This window comes from Canis aureus, chromosome 5, assembly GCF_053574225.1.
Source record: "Canis aureus isolate CA01 chromosome 5, VMU_Caureus_v.1.0, whole genome shotgun sequence".
NCBI classification, from domain to species: domain Eukaryota; kingdom Metazoa; phylum Chordata; class Mammalia; order Carnivora; family Canidae; genus Canis; species Canis aureus.
This window is the reverse complement of record NC_135615.1, coordinates 85,308,390-85,326,991: the sequence shown is the minus strand read 5'-3', so window position 1 is coordinate 85,326,991 and position 18,602 is coordinate 85,308,390. Positions and strand designations below refer to the sequence as shown.

At 66.4% G+C, this 18,602-nt stretch overlaps 1 protein-coding gene and 1 long non-coding RNA gene across 6 annotated transcripts; one reads left to right on the top strand and one right to left on the bottom strand.

The window, feature by feature from the left end:
- Window positions 1-364: 364 nt before the first annotated feature.
- Window positions 365-4,189, bottom strand: LOC144314946 (uncharacterized). Its single transcript, XR_013380785.1, has 3 exons — window positions 3,471-4,189; window positions 3,284-3,352; window positions 365-2,447 (listed from the first exon to the last, which is right to left on the bottom strand). It is a non-coding gene; the product is annotated as an uncharacterized LOC144314946 (long non-coding RNA).
- A 671-nt stretch (window positions 4,190-4,860) lies between these two features.
- AGTRAP (angiotensin II receptor associated protein) lies at window positions 4,861-18,601 on the top strand. 5 transcript variants are annotated; one of them, XM_077899639.1, is made up of 5 exons: window positions 4,861-4,958; window positions 12,560-12,594; window positions 14,838-14,943; window positions 15,668-15,863; window positions 17,098-18,601. In XM_077899639.1, the coding sequence occupies exons 1-5, from the start codon at window positions 4,932-4,934 to the stop codon at window positions 17,211-17,213; spliced, it is 480 nt and encodes a 159-aa protein (XP_077755765.1). In that variant the 5' UTR covers window positions 4,861-4,931; the 3' UTR covers window positions 17,214-18,601. The 5 variants fall into 5 exon arrangements, with proteins under 5 accessions (XP_077755765.1, XP_077755767.1, XP_077755764.1 ...); XM_077899641.1 differs by lacking the exon at window positions 4,861-4,958 and adding an exon at window positions 5,801-5,931 and having other exon boundaries at window positions 15,668-15,842; XM_077899638.1 differs by lacking the exon at window positions 4,861-4,958 and adding an exon at window positions 5,808-5,931.
- The last annotated feature ends 1 nt before the right edge of the window (window position 18,602 follows it).

The window sequence follows — 18,602 nt, the reverse complement described above, 5'->3', positions numbered from 1 at the left end:
GCCTCCCGCGCCTTGAGAACCAAAGGACCTTAGTGGGAAGGAGCTTCAGAAACCTTTTCATATTCGGTGCCCGGGACTGATTATCACTGTCCTCATTGTCAGGATGCAGAGAAAAATTTGGAGGGATTAGGTGAGAGATTAAGTGACAGATGCAAAGTGGCAGCGGGGGGTGGGGGTGGGCCAGAATGCAGAGGTCTCTAATAGGAAAAGGAGGATGGGGTCTTCTGTCCATCAGAGGGGTCGCCCCTGTGCCTCCATTCAGCAGGATTTATTAATAAATCAGCTGATTTATTAATCAGCAGGATTAAATTCAGCAGGATTTAATTAAAAAATTACCAAAGGAATTTTTTTAAGGATTTTATTTATTCATGAAAAAGACAGAGGCAGAGACACAGGCAGAGGGAGAAGCAGGCTCCATGCAGGGAGCCCCATGCGGGACTCGATCCCGGGACCCCGGGGTCCCACGCCCCGAGCTGAAGGCAGATGCTCACCCGCTGAGCCCCCCGGCGGCCCCTCCAAAGGAGTCTCTACATGTTAGACTCTCAGGCTCCTGGGGGTCGGGCTAAGCTCACCCGGTGCCCTCAGCAAAGTGTTGACAGTGAGGCAGCTGAGTCCCCGGAGGAAGGTCAGTCTGCCCGTGTCCGGGACTTGTCCGTGGGCTGTAGGTAGGAACGAAATTTAATTTTTCCGGTCTTTGTTTCCTGCATCACGGGGAGTGACCTCCTGGGGTACCCGCGTCGCAAGAGAACTGCAGGGAAGCTAAGAGCCAGTCGTTACCACCGGCCGCCGTGGCTCTCCGGGACGCACTTGTCGCTGCGGCGGGAGTTCTCGGCTCCACACGCCCCCTTCACCTCCGGGACCGCGGAAGGGCTTGGGCCTGACACCAAGTGCCCGGCGTCCGTGGGCAGACAGGGCAAAGGCACGTTTTCCTTACCTGGCCCCCGGCAGGCTTTGCCCTCTGGGACCTTGGCCAAGTCATCCGAGTGGCAACAGCCTCTCCGGTGACACAGCAGGAGTGGCCGCCCCGCCACGTGAGATGTGAAAAGAGAGCCGAGAGCCTTTCTAAAGGCAGGGCCACCGCCCCAGCCGCCCACCCCCCCCCGCCGCCCCCAGCAGAGCCTGACTCCCAGCGGGACCCTGAGCACAGGCCGAGGGGTGGGTGGCAGGTCGTCCAGGTCCTGTGATGGGAGGAAGCGGTGCACACGCACGTGTCGGCTGGTGTGTGGGTCGGTTCACCCCTAGGGCCTGCTGCGCGCCAGGTGGTGGCCGAGCACCCCGAGCGAGACCCCCTGTGGCACACGGGGGGGGGGGGCGGCAGATAAGAAACAGCCCGCAGGTAGCCCGAGAGGCCCACACCTTCAGACGTCGATAAGTGCTACAAAGAAAATAGGATAGGGTGCCCCGGCGTCTGGGACAGCGGTCTGGCAATTTCTTAAAAAGGTGACTCGACACCGGCCACGTGACCCGGTCCTTCTACTCCTGGATATTTTCCCAAATAGGTGTTGGGTGACCGGCCCGGGCGGGTGAGCGGATGAAAGCATCCATCCTGCACGTCTTTCTGGGTCGAAGGCGCAGAGGCAAGGCCTGGCCGCGGCACACAGGACCGGTGCGGGCGCGGAAACGAGCCCCGGTTCCCCCGGCCTGCTCGCCAAGGCCACGACCCCAAAGCCTCGGGGATCCGCTCTGCGGGGGATCAGGAGCGGCTGGGGGCGGAAACTCGGGCTCCTGGGAGAGCCGGCACGTTCCTCTGTTGCCCCAGAGCGACCCGCTAAGTCCAGCCACCAGGCCGGGCCCTCGCCCAGGCCGCCAGCCCAGGATGGACACAGGGTGACCGCAGGAGCCGCGGGGACACTGCATGGCCCCCGCCTGGTGCCCTCCGCTGCCCGCTCGCCCCAGCCTTTGCAGCCCAGCCTGGGCGCTGTCTCCGGGACACAGAGGCTCTAGCCTGAGGGGCCGAACGTAGGGCAGGAGCCAGCGCTCCGGGACCCAGGCCAGGCGCCCACCAACCGGGGCCTCGGGAAACCCTGTCGCGTCCTCACCTCAGTGGCCCTGCTGGACCGAAGGGCGGGGATGACACCTACACCGCGGGGTCACTGTGACGGAGCGGGTCTCACACTGCCTCCCACCGATGAAGTACTTAATGTCGCCCGTACTCCCGGGACTTGTTCGGGGTGCACTGTGCTCCTTCTGAGGCGACGGCGGTCTCGTTACACATCCAGAGGCTTGGAGGAAACGCGGCGAGGACCTGCGGTGCAAGGGGACTAGCTCCTAGAAGAGGACTGATAGGGACACCTTGGTGGCTCAGTGGGCGAAGCATCTGCCTTCGGCTCAGGTCATGATGCCAGGGTCCCGGGATGGAGCCCCATGTCGGGGGCGGAGGGGATCTCGGCTCAGTGGGGAGCCTGCTTCTCCCTCTCCTTCTGCTGCCCCCCCTGCTTGTACTTGTTCTGTCAAATAAATAAAATCCTTCTAAAAATAATAAAAACTTTTTTAACAAAGAGAATAATAAATAATATAATGTTATAATATCCACCATTTATTTGGGAATTACTCTCTTCTAAGATACCACATAACCAATCATTAACAACACCTTCTGCAGGCGGCCCCATGGCTCAGCGGTTTAGCACCGCCTGCAGCCCAGGGCGTGATCCTGGAGACTCAGGATCGAGTCCCACGTCGGGCTCCCTGCATGGATCCTGCTTCTCCCTCTGCCTGTGTCTCTGCCTCTCTCTCTCTCTGTTTCTGATGAATAAGTAAAATCATAAAAAAAAAAGCACACCACCACCATTTAGTGCTTACTACCTGCGAGGCGCTGTTCTAAATGCTTTTTCTGTATCAGCAAATCCTAACAGCCCTGTGAGGGAGGTGACCATTATTATCCTCATCTTACTGTGAAAAAACGAAAGCACAGGGAGGCAAAGCAACTTGCCCAAGTTCAAGCAGTAAGTGGCAAAGCCAGGACACAGACACCTGTTCCCCTGTGTGCTGACTCTGGAAAAACCAAACTCGGTGTGTGGCCATTTCCCAGCTCTCGATCACAGTGGCAGGTGCTGCGGTGCTCTGTCCCCTGGGCTGGAGCATCGAAGCAGGCCCGTGAGCCCTGAGGCCCTGCAAAAAGTCCCCCTTTCTTTGTGTCCGGAGAGAGTCTGTGTGTCTTGATAGGCTCTCCGGACCCTCCCACTCCCCACGGCCAGTCCCAGGCTGTTTCGCAGCCTCCCACCTGGTTTCTCCCTCCTAGAAACAGGAGCAAGCACTCAGACCCACCCTGAGGGGGGACCCCTACCCCAAGTGATGCTCAGGAAAGCGGGTGTTCTCCAAATGAAAATGTTCTCCGGTTACGGTGAAGGGTGGGCTGGGGAGGGGTGAGGGGAGGGAGTGGGAATCAATGCTCCTATTTGGGGTGGGGAGAGGGTAATCGCTAAGAGAGGTGCCGGTTCCCGCCCTTCCTTTCCGCAATTCTTCCCACTTACAAGGGGCAGACAGCGTTTAGGTAAAATCTTTCTGTTCTCTCCCCCTTCTGGAGACAGGTGCGTCCTACAGATGTTCTGCTGTTTTCCAGCTACGTTTTCCTGCAGCTTTTGGTAGGAGACTTGAGGGGACTCCCCCCAGTGTATGGTAATGACCTTGTGCGCGGCAAAGACGCTCTCCTCGACCTTATTCTAGCTAGGCTCCTCCGAGCCCTCCTCCCGACCAGGCCTGGCCTGTGTCCCCCTGTCCTTGCGGGCGCCGCAGGATCCAGCTTTAGCAAGAATCGCACTCAGTTGAGTGGGGATCCCCGGCTTTGCCCCCGGGGCACCGTCCCCACCCCCGTCTTTGGTGTCTCGGTGCTGGAATCCTGTTGCTCGGTGTAGGGAGACTCTCCCCGCCCTTGACCGCTGCTCTTGGTAGTTCCCAAGGCGGCCTGGAGCCCCGGGGGGCGGGCTCCCTCCCTGTCCCCCTAACGGCGATGCCCCTGCGCCAACCGTCTTGAACCAGGTCCAGCCAGGCCAGAGGCTTCCGTCGTCACCAACGGAGGAGTCCGTCTAACCCCGCACGGCTCGGAGGGGCAGGTTACGGGTGAGGCTGGGATGGGGAGGGGTGAGAGGGCGGGGAGGCGGGGGCGCCCTCGGGAGGAGGCATCAGCGCCGCCCCTGGACGGTCCCCCGGTCTGGGCTGCAGGGCGGCCGTCCGTGCACCTGCTGGGGCGCGCCCCGGGCAAGACCACGCGCCCTCTGCGGGCCTGCGCGGGAGGCGGCGGAGCGGGAACCCGGAGGGCGCGACGCCGTCGCCTAGCGACCGGGGGCTGGGCCACGTGACGCACCTCACGTGGTGGGGGCGGGGCGGAGGGGCGGGGCGGAGGGGCGGGGCGAGCGGGGCAGGAGGGCGGGAGGGGCGAGCGAGGCAGGAGAGGCGGGGCGGAGGGCGGAGGGGCGGGGTGAGCGGGGCAGGAGGGGCGGGGCGAGCGGGGCAGGAGGGCGGGAGGGGTGAGCGAGGCAGGAGGGGCGGGGCGGGCGGGGCAGGAGGGCGGGAGGGGCGAGCGAGGCAGGAGGGGCGGGGCGGAGGGCGGAGGGGCGGGGTGAGCGGGGTAGGAGGGGCGGGAGGGGTGAGCGGGGCAGGAGGGGCCGGGCGAGCGGGGCGGAGGGGCGTAGCGAGCGGGGCAGGAGGGAGGGGTGAGCGGCGCGGGCTGGAGGGGCGGGGCGGACGGCGGAGGGGCCGGGCGAGCGGGGCGTAGGGGCGGGGCGAGCGGGGCAGGAGGGACGGGAGGGGTGAGCGGCGCGGGGGGGAGGGGCGAGCGGGGTGTAGGGGCGGGGCGAGCGGGGCAGGAGGGGCCGGGCGGACGGCGGAGGGGCCGGGCGAGCGGGGCAGGAGGGGCGGGGCCGCCAAGTTAGTCGCGGGAGTCGGAGCCCGGGAGCGGCCGCGGCGGCCGCGCAGGTGCCCTGGGCCGCGTCGGGATGGAGCTGCCGTCGGTGAACCTCAAGGTGGCGGCGGGCGGGGCCGCGTGGCGCGGGGTCGGGGCGGGCGCCGCTGTCCCCGGCGGGTGAGGCTGCGGGCCCAGAGCGGTGGCACGAGGGCTGCTGGGCGGGGGACGGCGAGCGGGGCAGGGCCCGGCTGCGAGGGGGAGGCGGCCGCCGCGGCCGAGGGCTCCGGGGAGGGGCCCGCGGGGGGCGGGCGGGCGGCGCGTTGCCCTTCCCCGGTGACCCCGCCGACCCCGCCTGGGCCTGCACGCCCCGAGCCCCCTGCAGGAGGCCGGGAGGGGCGCCGAGAGCCCCCGCGGGCCGGGCGGACACCTGCGCTCGGGGACCCCGGCTGACCCCGCCCGACCCCGCCCGCGGCCCGCAGGCCCGGAGCCGCCCCGCCTCGTCCCTGTCGGCGTCAGCGGGTTAACAAAACCCGCAGTTCCCGACACGTCGTTTCCAAGCCTGTAGCTCCAGCGCCCTTATTTCCTAAGAACCGGAACAACGGATCGAAGTTACTTAAAAGCAGAAAACCTCAACTCTGGGCCACTAGGAAGACGCTGCGAGGCTTCCTGGGGTGTCTTCATTCCTGTGGCCTGTCCTCCGCCCCTCCAGATGCCAGCGGCTTCTTCTTTCTGTCGCCGCCCCTGGCCCCATGGGCTCCGCGGGCAGGAGGGGCGGGGCGGGCGGGGCGGAGGGGCGGGGCGAGCGGGGCAGGAGGGGCGGGTGGGGTGAGCGGGGCGGGGGGGAGGGGCGAGCGGGGCAGGAGGGGCGGGGCGGACGGCGGAGGGGCCGGGCGAGCGGGGCGTAGGGGCGGGGCGAGCGGGGCAGGAGGGGCGGGAGGGGTGAGCGGGGCAGGAGGGGCGGGAGGGGTGAGCCGGGCGTAGGGGCGGGGCCGCCAAGTTAGTCGCGGGAGTCGGAGCCCCGGAGCGGCCGCGGCGGCCGCGCAGGTGCCCTGGGCCGCGTCGGGATGGAGCTGCCGTCGGTGAACCTCAAGGTGGCGGCGGGCGGGGCCGCGTGGCGCGGGGTCGGGGCGGGCGCCGCTGTCCCCGGCGGGTGAGGCTGCGGGCCCAGAGCGGTGGCACGAGGGCTGCTGGGCGGGGGACGGCGAGCGGGGTAGGGCCCGGCTGCGAGGGGGAGGCGGCCGCCGCGGCCGAGGGCTCCGGGGAGGGGCCCGCGGGGGGCGGGCGGGCGGCGCGTTGCCCTTCCCCGGTGACCCCGCCGACCCCGCCTGGGCCTGCACGCCCCGAGCCCCCTGCAGGAGGCCGGGAGGGGCGCCGAGAGCCCCCGCGGGCCGGGCGGACACCTGCGCTCGGGGACCCCGCCCGACCCCGCCCGCGGCCCGCAGGCCCGGAGCCGCCCCGCCTCGTCCCTGTGGGCGTCAGCGGGTTAACAAAACCCGCAGTTCCCGACACGTCGTTTCCAAGCCTGTAGCTCCAGCGCCCTTATTTCCTAAGAACCGGAACAACGGATAGAAGTTACTTAAAAGCAGAAAACCTCAACTCTGGGCCACTAGGAAGACGCTGCGAGGCTTCCTGGGGTGTCTTCATTTCCTGTGGCCTGTCCTCCGCCCCTCCAGATGCCAGCGGCTTCTTCTTTCTGTCGCCGCCCTGGCCCCATGGGCTCCGCTCCCGGGCAGCTCCCGGGCAGCATTGGCCACCCAGGAAGGTGGGGAGCTTGGCCCAGACCTGCCATTCGGGGTGTCGGGCCGCCCCCTCTGACGCTGTACCCAGGGACGCCCTCTTACTCACCAGTGACAAAGCATTTAGCCCCCGTGGTGTCCAGCATGGAAAGGGAGATATGGGGGACCAGGAAAGGACACGAGATCCGTGCTTGGGTTACTGGGGGGGCATCTGTGTTACGACTCCCCAGGGGCAGATTTTTCTCTAATCAGAAGCCTCCAGCCGGTGAGGTTCCCCGAGGGCAACCGAGGGGCGGGGGAATCAATATTCACCTCCGTGGGGGCAGCGGGCGTCAGGCAGTGAGGAGTCCGCGCCCGCTGCTACCTTTTCTCCGATGTGAGATTCGCCTAAAGCCGTTGCCAGGGGAGCACCCGCTGAGGCACAGAGTTGCAGAAACTCGTTCCTGGAGCGTCTGTGGCTCGCCAGGTTGTTCACTTGGTCACAGCCGCCTCCCGAGAAAGCTGACACTGTCACCTTCCTGACAGGTGAGCAAACTTCAGCTCGGGTCAGATGAGTAACCTGCCAGGGTCTCACAGGGATTAAGTGGCAGAGTCAGGCTTCGAGCCCACTGGGGTCAGACTTCAAGGCCATGTCCTTTCCTGGCCATAAGTGTATCCGAGGCAGGGTCTGGGACACCCTAACAGAGGGTTTATTAACCAACATTCGAAACTGAGTGTCCTGTATTTGTGTCGTTAAATCTGGGCATCCTGGGGGGGCGGGGGGTGGCTGATGACTCCTTTCTGTAGGCACTTCAGTGGGATGTTCTGAAGTCAGGTCCCCTCGGGGGCTGGGGAAATGCGCCCCTGTGGGCCTGCACCCCCTCCTTTCTTACGTTCTCCGGCAACTGGTTGAATGCCTGTCGTGCCCAGCCCAGCCAGAGTGGCCGGTGTGGTGCCGGCGAAAGCAACAGCTGCCCCAGGCCCTTCACACAAAGGGCCGTCCCTAACCGAGTCCCATCCGTGAGGCAGGTCCTGAGCCGGAGACGTGACATTGTAACAGGCTTAGAAAGGAATAGGCTTCGGTCTGGGAGATCTTTCCAGAAAAGGCGGGTGGGAGGAGGGTCCAGGAGGGTAGTGTGCGCGCTTAAGGACTTCGGGAGCCGACTTCCTGATGGTAGTAGCGAGCAGGGCCATGCACGGGGCTGACCACCTGGCAGGCTATTATTGTGTGGTTTTTTGTTTTTTGTTTTTTTAAAGATTTTATCTATTTGTTTATGAGAGACACAGAGAGAGAGAGGCAGAGGCAGAGGAGGCAGAGGGAGAAGCAGACCACCTGCAGGGAGCCCGATGTGGGACTCGATCCTGGGACTCCAGGGTCACGCCCTGGGCCCGAAGGCAGACGCTGCACCGCTGAGCCCCCCAGGTGCCCTCTGTGTCCTGTGTTTGACGCCCCCCTCCACCGCCCTGGGCCCCAGGCTCCACAGAACAACCCCACGACACGGGCACGATGGGCCCTACTTTATGGAAGAGCAAACAGCAGTTCGAGGGCCCGGCGAGTTGCCCGGGGTGCCGGCTCCTGCCCCCCGGAGCCAGGCTGGGAAGCCCCGCCTGACTCTGCCGCCGCGGGAGGGTGCTGCCGTGGGCCTCTCAGCCCGGCCACCCTGGGGGCTGCCACCCCGTCCGCGGGCCGCTGGACCTTTACGCAGGACTAATGCAAACGGATTGCCTAGGAGGTGGGCCCGTCCCGCGCCGTTCAGCCCTGGGCCCTGTGTGGCAAGCGCGGGGCTGGGTCCTGCCCTCGGGCCCCGGCCTGCCCTTGGCCTGCCCTTGGCCTGCCCTTCTGGCTCAGCCTCCTGCTTGCGCCGCCCTTCCCTTGCTCTTCCAGGCCCTGCGGCGCAGCGCACGCCTGCGGCTCCCTAGCTGTGTGACTCGCGGGGCCTCTTACCCTCCGGAGTGTCCATTTCCTCCCCGTAAGAAGAGGGTCAGAATAAACGCTCCGTCCTGGGGTGACAAGAGGACAATCCGCGGTCCACGAGGGGGGTGGCGTTGCGTTTTATTAGACCCGAGAGCCGTTCAGACGCCTGCACCGAGCGCCGTGTATCTGAGTGTCGCCGTGTGGGCCGCGGGATGTCCCGCCGCCTCGGGGTTAAGAGCGTCGGTGCGCGCGCACACACACACACACGCACATGCACGCACACACATGCATGTTCGGTCGGGGCAGTGCAGAGGCAGCGGTCCTGGTCGGGGGCGGGAGCTGTGTCGTTAGGGTGGTGCAGGAAGCCTGAGCCACGTGGGGACCCATGGTCAGTGCGTGGACACGCAGTGCCTGCGGGACCGTGTCTGTGCACAGGAGGCACCGCACTGGGACATGGGGAGGACAGGGTGGCCTCTGTTGCACAGAGAACGAACCCAGTGCACAGACACCCAGGGCTGCGGCCCCGGACCGGACCCCAGGCGTCCAGGGCAGCACCCCACGACCCCGGCTGCCCTGGCTCCCCCCGCCCCCAGTCTCCTGGGGAACAGCCGGGCAGCCCCCAGGCCGAGCACTGTGTGAAGAGTCCTGAGCCCCCGGCTCTGCTCTTGCCCAGGCGCGTTGTCAGAGCCCAGTGCCTCCCTCCCCCGGTCTCAGGCGGTACCTGGGGATCCCTGGTGTCCCCCCCCCCGGTTACCAGAAACCTCTAGAGCAGCCAGCACGCGGCTCTTTGTGCTGAGACAAGTCGGGGGGCCCTCGTGGGTCGGGAGGGGCCGACCCACGTGGCTCGGTTTCTGCTGGGAGCTCTCCCAGACGTCGGGCCTCTGCAGGCCTGCGTGGCTGTGCCCTCCCTCCTCTACAAAGATGGGGACACCTGGGGAGAGGAGACGTAGCGTTCTGGGGCTTTCTCCTCCCGAGGGCTGAGACACGATCCAAAGCTGCCAAGTTTCTTAACTATAAAATGAAAGTGATGTCACGTGGAGGGCACCCCGCGGCCCAGTTCCGGGTCGCTCTCTTCCCAAGACAGACGGCAGAGGTTTGGGCTTCGGGCAGGGGCCCACTGCGTATTCCAGGTCTTTCTAGCTCTTGGCAAAGTCTTTGTCTCGCAGGTGACACCGCGATTGCCCCCGGGTCTCAGCCCTTCACCCTCCCTTCGTCACGCAGGCGCCGCGGGGCCCAGAAGCGCCCCGTGCTGGAGCCCCGCCGTGTGCGCGGTCTGGAGGTGGGAACCAGAGCGCCTGGAGATGGAGACGGTTCTGGAATAAAGGCCAACAAGGGGGGAGGCTCAGGTGTTGAGTCTTAGGTGGAAGGTGGTGATAGGAGCCCCTGCCCTGTGCTTCCTTCCCTGGGTCCGCCTTAGTGGGAAAGGCGGACGCCAGAACCACTGCGGCCGGTCACGTGCTGTGGCCTTGAGGCAGGCTCCCCTGTGGGCAGGGTTTCCTGTCAAGACTGGGGGGGCAGTGGTTGGCTCTTGAGATAAAGATCAGAAGTCTTCCCACAAGCCCCAGCTCCCCCACCCCCGCTTCCTGTGTGCCCTCCACGGTCTCCTGTCCGGCCACCTTGGCGTCTTTCCAGTTTCCAGAATGTTCCGTGCTGCCTTCTGCCACAGAGCCCTTGCAGGTGCTGCCCCTTCTGCTTAAAATGCTCTCTTTTTTTTTTTTTTTTTTTTTTTAAGATTTTGTTTATTTGATGGAGAGGGAGAGAGCACAGGCAGAGGGAGAGGGAGGCACAGACGCCCCAGTGACCTGGGAGCTGACACGGGCTCCGGCCGGACCCTGGGATTGTGACCCGACCCCTTAATCAGCTGAGCCCCCAGGTGCCCCGCGAAGTCTCTTCTTGACGCCCGCCTCGCTCACCGGCCTCGTAACCCCCCCGCACCCCCCTTGTACAGGAGGCTCCTCTTCCTTTACTAGAATCTCCCTCGGAAAGACGGTCTCATTGCTCATTGGGGCAGCCGCTGGTGGCTTAGCGCCGCCTTCAGCCCAGGGTGTGATCCTGGGGTCCCGGGATCGAGTCCCACGTCAGGCTCCCTGCACGGAGCCTGCTTCTCCTCTGCCTGGGTCTCTGCCTCTCTCTCTGCATCTCTCTGTATCTGTCATGGATAAATAAATAAAATCTTTAAAAAAAACAAAAAAGAAAAAAAAAAGACGGTCTCGTTGGACCCCTCGCTCTGCGGTGATGATCTGCTCAGCAGGTGTCTCCCGCCACATGAGGTTCTGGGAGGGCCGCCCAGCCCCACGTGTGCCCCGCTCACCGCTGGGTCCCCAGGCGGGTGCCAAGCAGATGCCAGGGGCGCCGGCCGACAGTCCAGATGTCTGAGACAGGTAGCCCCATTTGGTCACGTCTCGTAAGCCTCTCGGAGGACACCCTGGCACCTCAGCCTCCTCTGCCTCGGTGTCCCCATTTTGTAATGCAAGGAGCACACTGGGCCCCCAGAGGCCTGGCGGTCAGGGGCCGCGGCCTCCTCCCCTGCACATGGCTCCTCCGCTCCCCGCACAGGATGGAGGGTGTGCGGCCCTCAGGACATGCCCGGAGCGCCACCCCGGCCCCCCGGGTGGACAGAGCGGCTTCCCCAGAGGCGGGCGCTGGCCCCGGGGTGCAGCGGGACGTCCCGGCCGTCTGACCCGATTCCACCTCCCCCGCCTGCGGAGAGTGTGCGCGGTCGCCACCGGCTCAGGCAGCTCCCCTGGACCCTGGGAGCCTGGGCCACACTCGCCGCTGACCCCTAGGCCCACCGCCCGCCGTCCGGGGAGCCCGGGGCAGCCTCAGCTTCCTGAGTCTGGTTTTCCGTCCATAGAAGGGAGCGATCGTGGCATCTGTTCCAAAGGCTCGCGTGAGGGCTGGGCGCCGCTGGGTGCGCAGCAAGCGGGGCTCTTCTCGCAGGGCTCTTCCCTCCACGGCCACGGCTCCTTCCAGCAGGTGCCCTTCTGCCCTTTGCGGGGTCCGGAAGCCTGGACTGTTCCCTGCACGGCCTCGCCCTGTGTGCCCCCTCCTGGGCTCTCGGCATCCCCCCCAGCCCGACCCCCCAATCCCCTGAGTGACTCCTCCAAGGCCCCTTCTACCACGGGGACCCCGAGGAAGCCCCTGCTGGTCCAGGTCTGCTCTCTGCCCCCCTGCCCGGGCTCTGGCTCCTGCCTCCCCGTCTGTGCTCCCACCTGTGGCTCTTGCACACCTTGCCCCTCCCCTTTGCCAGGCTGGGCCCTGCTTGTCCCTTGGCACCCAGCGCCCTCCTCCTGAAGCTCCGCCCGCCGCCGGCAGCACCCTGCCCTCCCCATGGCATCTGCACCTCCTCCTCCACTTCCAAGCGGGGCCCTTGCCCTCACCAGCAGTGGAGACAAGTTCCACGAAGAGGGCTGTTATTTTAAACACATCCGGGACGGTGAAAGGGACGGGATAGCACAGAAATCTAGAAAAAAGTCGGGGGTTGTGTTTTGTTTCCTTAAACCGCAGCAAGTTACTTCCTTGCACAAAGCCCTCGGTGGCTTCCCTCCATGCACTTCAGATAAAATCCATGCTCCGCTGAGGCCCCAAGGCCTGCTCCTCCCGGGCCCCCCGCCGCCCTCCCCTGGCTCTTCCCCCGGCCCCCCGGTGCTCTCCCGCTCCTTGCACACAGGTGGCCCCCCACCGTACCCCAGCTCTGCTGTGCCAAGAAAGCAGCCTCGGTGGATGGAGTCCCATGCACCCCCCCACCCCAGCCATTCCCGGTCCAGGCGTCCGCTGACGCCAGAGCCGATTGCCAGGTGCCCCCGAGGAGCCCCCCCCACCCCGCCTCTGGGAGCAGGAGGGGCTGTGGGCGTCTGCTGCTCCAGGGCACGCGGCAGCCCGGGCCTGGCCTCGCTCCTCGTCCTTCACCTGAGCCTGGTTCGCTCAGTGTGGCTGGTGGGTTTTTGTATTTCAACAGGTGTTTGCAAAGCTTGTTAGGCCCTATGCAGGGGCTTCCTGTGTTTCCTGGCTCCACAAGCCCCCCTCCCCGCCTCCCCGCCTCCCCGCCCCGGGGGGCGTCTCACTCAGTTCTCTCCTTCCTTCCCACAGATGATCCTGCTGGTTCACTGGCTGCTGACCGTCTGGTGAGTGACTCCGCAGGTGCCCGGTCCTGGGTCATGTATCTCCGGGATCCTGTCCATGCGTCCCCTGGTCTTACCCGCGTGTCTCCTGGCCAGTCTAAGACTAAACAGCCCCTCTGTCTAGAACGTCATCAGCAAGCACCCCCGTGTTCCAAGACTGTCTGAGGGGCAGGCGGCTTCCAAAGGCCTTTGCCATCCCTGCCCCCCGTCGAGGCTTCAAGCCGTCATCGTCGGGGAGGTGGCCGGCCCAGGGCAGTCCGCACGGCTCAGACCCTCCTCCAGGCACTGCCCTTTGGGGCTTGGCTGACTCTGGTTCCTCCCCAGGCCTTCGTGTCTGGAGGGCGTGAGGTGCTAAAGCCAGGGGCTGGTCTCGTGGGCAGCTGGACTCCCTGGGCCTAGAGCTCCTAGTGTCTGTGACCTCGGGTCAGTCATTGGGACTCCCTGCGTCGTTCTCTCACCCATAAGACGAGGCATAACTGACCCGTGTAAGGTCACCGGGCGGTGAACGCACAGCTCCAGACACTAATAGGCACGATGGCTTACGGAGGGTGTCTGGGAGCAGCCACCGGGCCGAGCACCTGTGGGTGAGTCAAGGAGATGCTCACGACCCGAGGCGCAGGGCTGGACCCCTTTTCCCATATCGCAGTCCTGCCCAGAGACGGCCGACTCAGGATTCACACGCATCTGAGCAGGGCCTGAGCAGGGCCTTACCGAGTGTCCCGCCCCCTGGGGCCTCGGTTTCCATCTGTAAGGACGGCACACCCCTCCCTATGGGGCTGGGGGTGGGGGGCGTGTCGTGCCATCCAGCCCCCGGGGCCTGCCGCCAAGGAGGGCCCGAGGGTGGCGGGCGACTCCACGATCGCCGTGGGGCTGCCGGGGCGACCTCGCTGTCCAGCCAGCGCTGGGAACCGTTGAGCTCCCGCGCCTCTGGCAGCCCCCCAAGTACGCTGCGAGTGTCGCACACGGTCACGGCGGATGACCTCGGGAAGCAGGGTCAGGACGCGGACTTCCCAGTCACACTCCCGGGGTTTGGGTTGTGGTCGGGCCGCACTCGCTCCTGAGGACCTGGAAGTCGGTGACTTCTAAGGCTGCGGCGCCGCTCGCCTTCTGCTCTGAACTGCTGCGCGGCTCCCTAGGGCCGCTCCAGGGCCCGCGAGGCTGTGAAGGGGCGGCCCGGGCCGGGGCGAGCGTGGCTGGAGCCGCCTCTGCAGCGGCCCCTGAGCCCCCGTCCCGGCCGCAGCACCTGGGGGCTGTGCGGCCTGGGCCGAGGCACGTCATCTCCCCGTGGCCCAGCTTCCTCGTCTTCATTTTTTTTTTTTAAACATTTTATTTATTTGACCCAGAGTGAGCACAAGCAGGGGGAGCGGGAGAGGGAGAAGCAGGCTCTGTGCCCCGCAGGGAGCCTGACCTGGGGCTCGTTCCCAGGACCCCGGGATCGTGACCTGAGCCCAAAGCAGATGCTTCCCCAGCCGAGCCGCCCAGGCCCCTGGCTTCCTCCTGTTCAGAGCGAGGGTACTGCGCGCCCTGCTTTCTAGGGTCGTTACCATAAACGCGCATCCCTGAGTTCACGTAAAGCGCCTAAACGGGGCCAGGCGCCCCCGGGGGCTCTGGGTTAACTACTATTTTCGCTGGGTTGACGACCACCGAGGTAAACGTGTCGGTCGGCAGTCGGTGACGACACCCCGGGAACCACACGGGGCGGCACCGAGTGAGGAAGAGTCGAGGGGCGCGTCACACCCGGCGGTCAGGGCGAGGGCGCGGCGTCCACGCGGGGCCGAACCTCAAGCGGCACAGCAGGCCCCGCGTTCAGGGCGGCGCACGCAGGCGGCCGGCGGCGAGTCACGGGGCCCCTCGGGTCACGGGGCTCCTCGGGCCACGGGGCGGGTCTGTGTTTCATGGCACGTGGGCAGGAAGCTGTGGGAGACTCAGCAGACGAGGGGCGGCACCCGGTGACGTTAGTCGCTGCTGTTGAGGGAAGGGCCGGTGGGCAGGAGTGGGCGTCCGGGGCCCGCGGGGAGAGGCCCCGGTGGCGGGTCCTGGCGGGTGGGGGGCCGTGTGGCTGGAGGGGGCCAGAGCAGGGTCCCTTTGGGAAGCGAGGGCGACGGGTTTGCTGCCGGTTCCAGCGCCCAGCTGGGCGGGAGGAGAGCGAGCGCCCGGCCTCTTCACAGGGGCCCGGACCCCGGAGCAGTGGCCTCGGGAAGGGGGGCACCTGCAGGGTGGGCACCTGACGGGACCTCTTCCCACAGGGGCTGCATCACGTTCTCGGGGCCCTATCCCTGGGCCAACTTCACCGTCCTGGCCGTGGGCGTGTGGGCCGTGGCTCAGCGGGACTCCATCGATGCCATAAGCCTGGTGAGACAGGGGAAGTGGGAGGTGACCGGCCTGAGGGGCCGTGGCCCCCCATCCCATCCCATCCCACCCATCCCATCCCAATCCTGTCTCTTCCTGACGCCCCCACCTGCCCCCGATTCCCAGGTGTCTCACCCGGCCTGCCTGGCTCTGATAGCCCAGAGTCCCTTGTGGCTGCCCCGACAGAAGCATGGGTGGGGTCCCCCAGGGGGCCCCAGCGTCCCGCTCCTCGGGGGCGCTGGAGCACGTGCCCAGTAACCCGCCTCCCCAGGGAGGGGTGCGGCCGGGAGCCCCACCAACGGGGAGCTCGTCTCCGTCGTGAGGTCAGAGCAGATGCAGCCGTGCTGAACTCTGTCCCGGAGGCGCTCCCCCAGCCCCACTGCACCCCGAGGGCCCGTCAGGGTGACTGCGGAGGAAGGAGCTCCCCCTGGCAGAGACGGACCGGGGAACCCGAGGGACCTTCTATCCCAAAGGTTCTGGAACCGAGTCTTGTGCCCCATCCTGGCCTCAGGGACAGGGAAGAGCGGGAGTGGTGACGGGCTAGGCCAGACCCGGGTCCACCCTGCGCTCGACCCTGTCGCCCTCGGTCGGGCGTCTCACCCGCGGCTCCTGCCCGCGGCCCGACCTGCCGTCCAGCACAGCCCGGGGCCACGGGAGCGCGGACGGAGCGCCCAGGCTGGCGCGTGTGGCAGCGGACGGCACAGGCCCGCGTGCCTCTGTCTTGCAGTTTCTGGGCGGCTTGGCGGCCACCGTCTTCCTGGACATCGTCCACCTCAGCGTCTTCTACCAGCGGACGGGCTTCTCGGACACGCAGCGCTTCGGCGCGGGCATGGCCATCCTCAGCCTGCTGCTCAAGCCCCTGTCCTGCTGCTTCGTCTACCACATGTACCGGGAGCGCGGCGGTGAGCACCTGCTGTATACGGGTGAGGCCGCCGCCCCCGGCCCCTCTGTCCCGCCTGACCCGCAGCCCTGCCCCAGCGAGCGGGCCTGGCCCCGGGGTGAGGGGTCCGAGGGTGGGGCCGGGGAGCGGGGCCCGGAATGCCGGGGAGCAGGAATGCAGGCTCCCGTGTCGCAGCGCACAGGCTGCGGGCAGAGCTGGGGGCGGGCCCAGACCCCGTGTCAGCCGGAGCTCGGATGCCGCGGGGTAGGCTCCTGCGGGGCGCCGGGCCTAGAGCCCCCCCCAGCAACATGCGGGCTCCGCGGCCAAGGGACGGGAGCTGCTGGCCTGGGCCACGGAGCCTCGGCCAGCGGGCACGGAACCGCGGGCGCTTTGTCTGGGGCGTCCCGGCCACGTCCCTGGCCCGCCTGTGCCCCCACGCTCCTCCTCGTGGTGCCTGGCCCATTTTCCTCTTCTCCTTCCCATGCTTCTCCCGTCCCTTCTCTCAGAGGCAGGGAGAGGGTAGGCGGTGGCCTTCCACTGTCCCCTCCCAAGGAGAGAGGCCGATGGGCCCGCGACCCGCCTGCGGGAGCAGCTGGATCTGGGCAGCAGCGGCCTGTGGCCTCAGCATTGCCCTGGCCTGGCCCCCAGCTGGGGACGGTCAGGAATGTTCTTGCCGTGGGACAGATGAGGGAGTGGGCGACCAGAGCCCCTGGGACTTGTGCTGGGTCACAGGACGGTGTGCAGGGCAGGAGGGGAGCGAAGAGTATGGGCACACGGAGTCCGCCCCCCTGGCACCCTGGGCTCTGCGAGTGCCAGCTCTGGGCCTTCTGCAGAGTCACGTGGTGTCCACTGTGCGGGGAGGACCCTGCGGGCCCAGAGCAGAGAGCGCCGAGCGCGGGCTGCTCCGGGAAGGCCATCGCGGGGTGGCCAGGGCACTGGCTGCGGGCTCGCGCCGCCCTGGCGTAATGCCCTCGGCTTCAGGCTCCGCGCTCAGGGGCAGTCAGGCCCTCTCTTGGAGCCTCAGGTTCCCCATCTGTTAAGAGCACCCGCTCAAAAAATAAATAAAATAAAACAGATAAATAGATAGATGATAGATAAAAAGAACACCTGCTCTGTAGGGTTACAGGAGGACTAGCTGCACACCGGCCAAAAGCTGGGGACTGTCACCCCCTTGGCGTCTCAGTGCCCTCCTGGTCGGGGGTGGATCTTGGTTGGGGCTCAGTGGAATGTCCCGAGTCCTCACCCTTTGTCTTTCTCTTTCCCCTGTGACCCCCCAGGTTTCCTTGGGCCGTCACAGGAGCGCAGTGACTACCAGACGATTGAGTCACCAGAGGTGCCCGCGGACCCCTTTGTAGGCTCAGAGGGCAGGGGCCACTCCCCGCAAGGATACTGAGGCCAGCCGGCTTTGGCCGCAGCGCAGGGGCGAGGGTGGTGGAGCCCGGAGATGGCCCAGCGGCATCACCCCCCTTGCGCCGCGGGTGGCATCCCAGAGACGCTCCTGACCCCACGCCCCTGTCTTGGACTATGTTCCCCTGTCCCCAACCCGTCAGGTGCCCTGAGTGCTCACCCGTCCCAGGCTCCCTGCGGCCGCCTCTCCCTTCGCTGGTCCGGGGCCGGGAACCTGGGGTCTCGTTGCCTCCCGCAGCTGCCCCGTGCAGCCCCGTCCCAGCCTCGCCCGAGCCAGGCCCCACCTGTGGCTCCTGGCCTCCGAGCTGCCTGTGGGTCGCACTCAGCCCCGGAGCAGCCCGGCATGCGGTGGGGGTCCTGTGCTGCTCACTGCCTGGTGGCTTGCCACGTGGGGTCCTTGGGCTTGGGGGCAGCACCTGGGACCCACCACAGCCTCGGGCGGCCCTTCCTGAAGCCCGGCGTTGGCGTCGGGGCACGTGGCTGCGTGCACTTTGAGCCTATAACCCCCAGCTGGGCCGTGCCTGGACCTGCCTGCGATTTCCTCTTTGAGTCCGCAGGGAACCGGGACTCAGCTGGCCTGTCTGCTGTGGGAGGACGTGGCCTCACGGGCAGCCGGGCCCACGCTGCGCCCCGCGTTGGCCCAGCGAAGGCCCAGCAGTGGAGGGCGCTGCGTGGTGTCAGCGGCCTCCGTGTGTCTGAGTCAGAGGGCTCGGGTACCGGCTTGAATCCCTCTCTGCCGCTTCTGGCCGCGTGCCTCGAGCGACTTCACGCCTCCGACCTCAGTGTCTTCTGGAAAGGAGCTAATAATGCTGCCGGGGTGGTGATGCTGGGGAAGCGTGCAGTGCCCGGCCCTTGGAAAGCTCCCGAAATGGCGGCACAGTTGGTGGGCTGCTCCTTGATCCTGGGGTGCTGTGGGGTCCGTAGGTGGGAGGTGACCTCTTCTGGGCAGACCCTGTGTCTGGCCGTCGCGGGGACGGGACTAGCACTCGCCCAGAGCGTCCCACAGCCAGGCTCCTACCCTGTGTCGACCGGCCCGAGTGCCTGTGCTCTCCCAGGCCGGCCCGCCTGTCCCCGGCACGTCCCCCACGCCCCGTGTCCATCCATCCAAGGGCGCTCAGGACCTGCTGCTGCTGAGCCAGGGCTGCGGGGCTGAATCTGGAGCCTGCTCTCAGGGGACAGACCTCAGGAGTCTCTGTCAGGAGGCAGGAGCCCCACAAGGGACCTGTGGGGAGGGACCCGCACTTGGCACCCAGGGACACCGAGCTGGGGCAGCTTCACCGTCAGGGGGGTGAATAGATAATCCGCGGTACGTGCACCCTGTGGATGTGGCTCAGCAGGCCGCGCGTGTGAATAAACCACACCTGTTTCTGTCGAC